The sequence below is a fragment of the Rhinopithecus bieti genome, unplaced genomic scaffold (genome assembly GCF_001698545.2).
Source record: "Rhinopithecus bieti isolate Rb0 unplaced genomic scaffold, ASM169854v2 scaffold_1673, whole genome shotgun sequence".
NCBI classification, from domain to species: domain Eukaryota; kingdom Metazoa; phylum Chordata; class Mammalia; order Primates; family Cercopithecidae; genus Rhinopithecus; species Rhinopithecus bieti.
The window spans coordinates 8,206,049-8,215,072 of NW_016804690.1; the positions used below are offsets into that span (position 1 = coordinate 8,206,049).

The window sequence follows — 9,024 nt, forward strand, 5'->3', positions numbered from 1 at the left end:
CCCCTCTTCTCTTCTCTTCTCTTCTCTTCTCTTCTCTTCTCTTCTCTTCTCTTCTCTTCTCTTCTCTTCTCTTCTTTTCCCTTCCCTTCCCTTCTTCTCTTTTCTTTTTTTTTTCTTTTCTTTTCTCTTCTTGAGATGGAGTCTTGCTCTGTCACCCAGGCTGGAGTGCACTGGCATGATTTCAGCTCACTCCAACCTCCACCTTCTGGGTTCAAGTGATTATCCTGCCCCAGCCTCCTGAGTAGCTGGAATTACAGGCGTGCACCACCATACTTGGCTTTTTTTTTTTTTCTTTTCTGTATTTTTAGTAGAGATGGAGTTTCGCCATGTTGGCCAGGCTGGTTTTGAACTCCTGACCTCAGGTGATCCACCTGCCTTGGCCTTCCAAAGTGCTGGGATTACAGGAGTGAGCCACAGCTCCTGATCTTTCTTTCTTTTCTCCTCCCCTCCTGTCACACATTCCTCCTCAGACATTTTTCTTAACTATACGCAAAGTAACATACTAAAGACGGACATACAAAAATTTTGTCCTAAAAACCAAACACCACGTGTTCTCACTCATAGGTGGGAATTGAATGATGAGAACACTTGGACACAGGAAGGAGAACATCACACACCGGGGCCTGTCATGGGGTAGGGAGAAGGGGAAGGGATAGCATTAGAAGATATACCTAATGTAAATGATGAGTTAATGGGTGCAGCACACCAACATGGCACATGTCTACATATGTAACAAACCTGCACATTGTGCACATGTACCCTACGACTTAAAGTGTAATAATAAAATTGTCCTAAAATGAACATGCACATTGTCTACTGTTTAGTTGATGGCTGTAGAATTAAAGTGATAAAAGAATGCCCATATTTACAAATTTAGGGGAACCTGAGGGAAGATGTATTTTTTTTTTAAACTGGAAAAAAATCAAGGCTAAGTAATTTGTCCTCATATTTTAGCATTTTTAAATGCTAAGCATTTTTCATTCAATACAGTGGAGGAATAGAATCTTATCATTAGAAATTTTGCACAGGGAGTGGCCAGAACTGGCACAGACTGTAGCCTTGGTGACTCTCCCAAACACAGGACACTGTAGGATGAAACCAGAGTGTGTGATCTCTAGTCACTAGACATTGCCTGCTTGTGAATATTCTTCCAGTCTTTTTCCCTTAAGGGCAAAGCATCGTCCATTCCTATTTGGGAGTGAGGCTTGAGTTTCACCTTGAAAATGCAGCAATTTGTGCCGCTATGCTGTATGCCTCTTATATACTACATTTATGATTGTCAGAATTGAATCCTATAGAATGCTAAAGAACCAACTAGCAAAAGATCTTGTCTATACCCTCCTGTCCCCCACCTCATTTTTTATGGGGTAGAGAGACAGTTCAGAGGCAAAGAGCATGAGACTTGGGCACACTCCTCTGTATGAAATTGCTTTGATAAGAGTCAGCTCTAACTATTACCTGCTGTGATGCTCCTCTCCTCCCGCTTCAGTATGCCACAACCTCACCTGACAGGTGGTCTGGGGTCCCATTAGTAGGATGATACTACCCATTTCTTGTAGTATTTTTGGAAATTCTCTTTTAGAGCCTGAAACAGAGTCTCACAATAGCTTCAGTGATGGCAAATCATTGACCTTTAAGGGTAGACTTAAAATTTAGTAATGAACAAAAATCATCTGGCTTCATGTCAAAATGCAAAGGGCAATACGTTTGGGTGAAAATGAGATATAATATAGTGCCTCCCAATCCCTGTTTATACCTTGTAAAGTGGCTCTGGTGGCAGTTCTAAAGGAAGCACCAAAAAGCATTGATGGAATCCCTTGAGAACAGATGTAGTATTCCTACATAACTTATTTGAAGTCGAACTGTTGATGCATTCTTTGAAAAACATATAACTCCCTTAACTTACGTGTTCATTGATGTAATTATGGCTTTTAAAAAGTTATGTATATAGAATAAATTACTATTCCATATTATGAATCTCAGCTATAGATAGTATTTTTTTTTTCAGGTGGAAATGAGCACAGAATAGCTAGAAACAAAGCATTGAAAACAAGAAAGAAAACAAAGAAAAAAAGGAAAGTTGGATCACTGTAAAATGGAAAACCTTTGCTACTATATAATAAAACAGAGTTTTCTTTCTTTCTTTCTTGTTTATGTTTTAGGGCATTTAAAACAAAAATACTACAGATTATTGCCTGCAAGATTTCAGTGCTCTGTAATTGTGTACTGAGGCAAATTCCGTTATTTTAAATCACTTAATGTTGAAAACAATTGAATAAATCCCACTTGGAGTGCCCTGTGGGTCATTGCAAGCTATTTGGTTCTGTTAATAAAATTAAAACAATTGCGAGAAATATACAGATGCTCTCCAATCGGCTTTACAATTGTGATGTCTATGTATGAAAAAGAGGACATGTCTTAGGAACTACATAAATCCAAATGTATCATTACCATGTGGGAGTGATGTGATTCAGGAATAAAGATTTGACATATATTTTTATTTTGAGATGCCATGCTAATTTACATCATTCAGCCCTTTCACTGCCAAACTGTAAAAGTCCATTAAGTGACTGAAAGGAATATACAAATTATCCACTGGCACTCCAGGCTGGAGTTTTACATACACCCTGTTATTCTCTCCACCAGCTAGCTGCAAGATTCTATTAAGCAGTAAGTGAGAAAATTATATTGCCTGCAAACTAATTGTACAAAAGACTCTGAAATAAGTAATCAGAGCCCGGGACTTTCTGAAAAGCCCCCAGGAGATATTATAAATTGCTCTATCATTCTTGTCAGCCTGGTTTAAAAATCCAGAGCTTCCATGTTGATTTGGTTCCCTCTGCAGCAGAGCACACTTCCTTAGCTATTGACAAAACTGGGCAAATTCCAGTCGTGTCATCAGTAGCTGCCCAATTCAGTCCCTGGTGCCATCTAACAAATGTGTCCCAGAAAATAGCAAGCTATAATCCAAGAAACCCGTGTCCGAAATGAAAATCCTATGCTGTGAACAATAACTTCTGCATCCTCCTGAGTGAATATCCAGTGTTCATATTCCAGGTGCCCATAGTTGCTACTGGAAATATTTTTGTCTAGTTTCCACTTTTAGAGAATGGAAGGAAAACAAGTGCCCCGTAGAGATCATATGGTCTACTGGGAGTAATGTCTTTAAACCATTACCAAAATAGATGTAACATCGTTACCCAGGTGCTTGGGGCAGCACATTTTAGGATAAAATCCTTTCTTTATTGAATAGAAAAGCACCAGGGAAGGTTTTCAAGGGCACAATTTCTGTAGACTCTAACATGGATCAAAGACTTTGTTAGGTGGGTGATCATAGCCAACAACAATGAACTGAGTAACTCAATGGGAGGGCTTGGAAATTAGAGAGGTTTTCCTCCAGCAAATAAGTTATTTACAATGATGTTGACTTGTTTTTCAAGATATAAACCAGAGTCACTTAGTGAAATCAAGGTTATCCATATGTGTCAAGGCAACTTTATTGAAAAAAATATTTGTGAAAGAGACCCAGCTAATCAGAAACAATTTCTATACACTTCGGCTGAAAATATATCATTTGTGAAGACAGTAGGACCACTATGTTTTCCATCCATTCATGGTGAAATTTTTACACATATGTTGTATTTGCTGTCGCTCTGGGAAGAGTCCTTTACCTCCTTCACCCCAACGTAGTCATTTCTTTACTTTTCACGGTGTAGTTCAAGCATTTGCTCCTAGTGAAGAATTTGCTGATCTTCCCAAGCATAATCCCTGTGTTTGTGGGAATGTATGTACTTACCAGTATGCCAGTACTGCGTCCTGAACCATGACACCACCCACAAAACTGCATTGTTTGTTTATACGTCTTGTCTCCTCTTGGTAGACTCCTTAATGTCAGGAACCACCTCTCTCTCTATCCCAAACCAGCCGTAATACAAAACTCCTGGCTCATCGATTAGCACTGAGGATTCAACAAGGAATAACGCAGAGGTCCTACTTCAAGACTTCATTCTAACACACTAGGAAAACCTCCCCTGCTTTTACATTTCTCCTTATCATTGAAGAATTATAGAATGTAATGGATAAAAAGGAGAACAGAGTCCTTTAAATGTGATCTAAAACTCTCATATCGTTATTTGACAGATTCCCTTCTGCCTTTTGAAGAGATTTAAAATCTTTACATAATTATTCCTAGATGAGTCATTCATAGATTTAGCTACTATTATTGAATCAATCCTAAATATGTTCTCCAATGTAGCTCCAATTCTGAGAGCACTCATTTTGTCAATACCAATAAGAATTATATAGTAAGATAAAAATTATATAACTCATTTAGCACCATCTATGTGTATTATTTTATTTTTCTTTTATTTTTATCCTATTCATATCAGTATGGATTTTTATTTCCCATATAATATAATTTCCTTTATGATTCCCTCTTTTATTGACACTTCACTCCTCAGAAGCTTTTGTAATATTTTGGCATAATTTTCCCCTTTTGCTATACTTTTTTCCATTTTTTGTCAAAGCGACTCTTCACAATTTTGAAAATTAACTAGACTTTTTTTTTTTTTTTTTTTGAGACAGAGTTTCGCTCTTGTTGCCCAGGCTGGAGTGCAATGGCTTACTGCAACCTCTGTCTCCGGGGTTCAAGCGATTCACCTGCCTCAGCCTCCCACGTAGCTGGGATTATAGGCATGCACCACCACACCTGTTCTCCCAAAGTGTTGGAATTACAGGCATGAGCCACTGCGCCCAGCTTGGATGGTTTTTATACTCCATAAAAAATGTCCATTGTCCTCTAGTGTCTTACCATCCAATGGGTAATGTGTGTGTGAAAGGTATAATAAAATATGGTCTGTCTGGATATGATGAGAGTACCTGAAAAGATATGAAAACCAAGAAATCATATTCTGGGATAGTCAGAGAAGTTTTCATGAAAGATTGGAATGGAGTTGGACTTGAACAAGGAGCCTTGGAAATATTTTAACTAGAAAAAGTGGCAAAGATAGATAATTCTCAGAGGAAAGTTTGAAGGACACTTAGCAAAAAATGAATAAATCAAATTGGCTGCCTCAAAAAGTTCATGTCAGGTAACAATAGCAATATTGCTGGAAAAGTAAATGAAAGCCTGGGAGAAGACCCTGTTTGTAAGCCTTACAGTTTATATTTCATCCAGAAAGGCAAATAGTTCTATTCATTTTTTAAAATCAGCGTAATGACGTGATCAAAGCAGTACTGGGGAGAGGAAGATGACAGCGGTATGCTGCGTGGATTAGAGTGGGTCAGGACGGAGGCAAAAAGCCCAGGGAGAGGATAACTGCCATAGTCCAGGTGTGAGCTCACACATGCCTGATGTGCATTCTTGTCAGAAGTTTGTTGATATGAAGGATGGGGATACAGTTTTCAAAGAGGAAGTGGAACAGGTTTGAAAAGAATGATGATTATGTTTGTGGCAGTGGATCATCCTGGTAGAAGTTTTTAGCACTGGGTTAAAGGTGGGTAGGACTAGCACTCATGCCTTGATAAGGGAAGTGATGAAAGTGTTACTTCATACTGACTTTTCAGGCAGAAAAAAGGAAAAGAATGCTGTTTGGCAAACTTTTTTTTTTCTTCTTTCTTTCTGATCCTTTTAACCAGTCACTGTTCAGTCCTTCCTAAGACAGCAAAGACCTGTTTCTTTTAAGTATAGGGGAGCCGTACAGATTGGAAGGATCTAGTAGTGGAATACTAATTAACCCTTAGAAAATTACTAGCAAAACTCTTTTGATGCAAAATAAATATTCAGAAATGGTTAAAGAAACTCTGCAGTGAAGAATGTTTCATCTAAAGTTCAGATTATAAATTCTTTTATTCTTAACTGTGACCCAGCCACTCTGGTTTCTTTGACTTATCCTTGGTTTTCTAAGAGTATAGCATCAGTAATATCTCCAAGGAAGGTGATGGTATATATTTCTATTGATGCAATTAATATTACTCTTATTATTTAACCTCCTGTTAAAAAGTAGTTGCTTTTATTATTATAAATGCCCTGAATTAGAATGCTAATTTAGGCAATTTTGATAGGCTATCTCAAATTATAACGTGTTTCTTTCAAGTCATGCATACTTAACCAGTTTTCAGTAGTTATAAGTGGTTAGGTATTACTTCCTGTTGAATTAGCAGTTGCTGAGTAGTTGAGTCTTTGTACTACCCTGCAATCCACTAATGTGATATTTAATGAGGAGACATCAGTCTGAAGAAAGGTAGTCAATATAAATCAGTGTTTACAAAGTGTGATTAACTCTGAAATATTTCATCAATGCTGTGGTCCCAGGCAGACTCTATGCTAATTACTAGAATCTGCGCATGTTTCAGAGGACTTGGATGGACCCTGAGTATTGCAAACATGGAGCAGCAAAATTGCAATTATGCTCGGACCGTCTCTGATGACAATTTATGCATTTGGTGTGATGACCTCCCCCTTCCCAAGAGGGCAATAAACAGAATGCATTTTCATTAAGATACTAATGCACTTAATCACAAGGGGAAAGGGTTAGGAAGTAACGAAAGACCTTCAAGCACTATGTGACAGAGCTGATGGGGGAGAAAAGCTTTATTTTAAAGGCAGCTTCTTTACAAAGCTGTAGGCAGCCCCAGAGCACATCCCACACACTGCCATTGTACTAATTGAAAAAAAAAATTTTAGTTTGGATCTTCTTCTGATTTCTTAGTTACCATTTTAAATATGCAGGTACTACCATAAGTGATACAAAGTCTAATATTAAAAATAAATAATTTCATAGCAGTTTATTCTTTGGTCTAACATCAGGGAACTTCAGTGTTTGGAATTAATTATGCAAATTATGTAACACACATGATGATGATGATGATGATGATGATAATGATGATGACCATCATCTTCATTATCATCACCATCGTCAGTAAGCATTTACCAAGCACAGAATTGTGTTGTAAGGCTCTGGTAAGTGCTAAAGCAACAACTATGTAATTTCTGTCCCTACCCTCTAGGAGCTTACTATAACATCCCAGATTTGTTTACATACCATTTTCCACAGTGAAGTTTATATTGTTCAATGTCAGAAAGACAAGAAGACTGATGCACCAAAGTATTAGGAAACAGAATAAATCCAGGATTGGCAATCCAAGAATCTGGTTTTGAAATTTGTGTTTTCATGAACATAATCTATTTTGAAATTTCTTTTGGATCACAAGATTCTGGAAGACTCTTCCTTTGCATGGGTGGACTCAGCATAATATTTTGAAGGCTAATTTTAAAGTTCATCTTTTGAAGCATTTCGCCATGTGTGTTCTTCTTGCCCCATGTATCTTTTGTGATTATAGCAGAGCATCTAGCTTGCTATTTGTAACATTTCTGTTGAGTCTCATGTGACATTTTTTGGGGTGGGGGAGTAAGAATAATAGAGTTGACATTGCCTTTGGGATGCTAATGTTTTCTGGATCTTGCAAATCTGACAACTTTTCTTCAAACTTGTGTTGTAGGCAACATAGAATACAGCTGCCCTGCCACGAATGAATGTGAAATCACAAAGCGCAGACGTAAATCCTGCCAGGCTTGCCGCTTCATGAAGTGTTTAAAAGTGGGCATGCTGAAAGAAGGTAAGGCTCTTTGCTAGTGCCCCTGAGCTTTCGATTTTGGTGTGGGGATGGGAGGCAAAAAATTCCACCAATTTTAGAGAAACCAGAAAAGATGAAGTAACAGTAAGTACCCTGACTCTGATGGCAGAATACTCCTTTATACCTGGACTTTCTGATAACTTATGGCTAACCACTTGACATTGACAGGAAGGGACAAGGTAGGAGAAGCTGATGTACAGCCAAACACACCAGGTATGCTTGACCGTAGTGCTTTTTTCTTCTTTACAGTTTGCAGAAAGCAAGGGATGAAGACAAACCAAGAGGCTACTACTGCCATTGAATTTTGGTTTTCTTCTCATTACTGGGTTTGCAGAGAGTGGTTTTTTTTTGTTTGTTTTTTGTTTTGTTTTGTTTTTTAATTAATCTTGGGTTTAAAGCACTCTTTATTCTTTCCCAACCTTATCTTTTAGAGTTTATTTTCTATTACAAATGGCTTGAAATATGATATTAAAATTATTTTCTATTTGCTTTCAGTTGGGGATAACAACAACAAACATAAAATGGTAACAGTGACATGTATTCTGTGCTAAACAAATTGCTTAAGCTCACACAGTTTATAATTGGTGGAGCCAGGAACTGAGCCCATTGATTCTAGATGCCACTCAACTATTCCACACATGTCAAAGGTCCTGAAATATTTGTATATTTCAGCATTTCTAGTGAAACTGACATGTTAGCTTGGAGATGGATAAAATGTCTTCTTTACTTTGTGAGCCCTGTGATTCAGTTTTGTTCTTTTACGCATTGCTGTACTTGTGTGTGTGTTTGTAAATGTGCATTTTACATGCTGCATTTAGAACTTTCTGTTTCCTTTTCTTCAGAAAATTCACCAGGTTTGAAATGAGCACAGTTTTATAAAGTAACACAATGAAATGTTGGTAATTAATGTTTGACAGAAAATTAGATTCATTCAATATTTAAATGTATAACTTCTGTTGCATCATAGAACTATGCTTTGTTTCTGGGGCTTGTCCTATTATTATATTTTGTTCTTACTGGAGATCCCCTATTTTTTAACTTTTAAATCCAAATAGGCTCACGTATTAATTCACCAACAGTGAATCAGAGTGTAAATGAGTGAGTGCCATCACGTGGTGTCATAATTTTCCTGATTTGTTCTTCTTTCAAGATGTTTACTGTGAACAATATTACAGGAAGATGAGTGGATCAGATAATGTTTGGATATATGGAATTCACATAGTATTTCTCTGACTTTTACTTATCAAATAGGAACAAAGAAGACCCTCTTAAATTCTTCTAGTCTTCCACTTTGCTCTTCCCTTGAGAAAGAGCTATAAACAAAGAAGTGTATAATGTTATGATAAAGTTTTACAAAAGATGACCAAGATACATTACTAAGTAAATAAT

General features: G+C 37.3%; 1 protein-coding gene across 1 annotated transcript in view; it reads left to right on the forward strand.

Moving 5' to 3' along the window:
• Window positions 1-8,500, forward strand: part of LOC108528222 (estrogen-related receptor gamma-like) — an 83,576-nt gene extending 75,076 nt beyond the window's left edge. Inside the window, exons 3-4 of the mRNA XM_017869930.1 lie at window positions 7,501-7,617; window positions 8,478-8,500. Of these exons, the coding sequence (XP_017725419.1) occupies window positions 7,501-7,617; window positions 8,478-8,500 (140 nt within the window). The remainder of the gene's footprint in view (window positions 1-7,500; window positions 7,618-8,477) is intronic.
• Window positions 8,501-9,024: the final 524 nt, after the last annotated feature.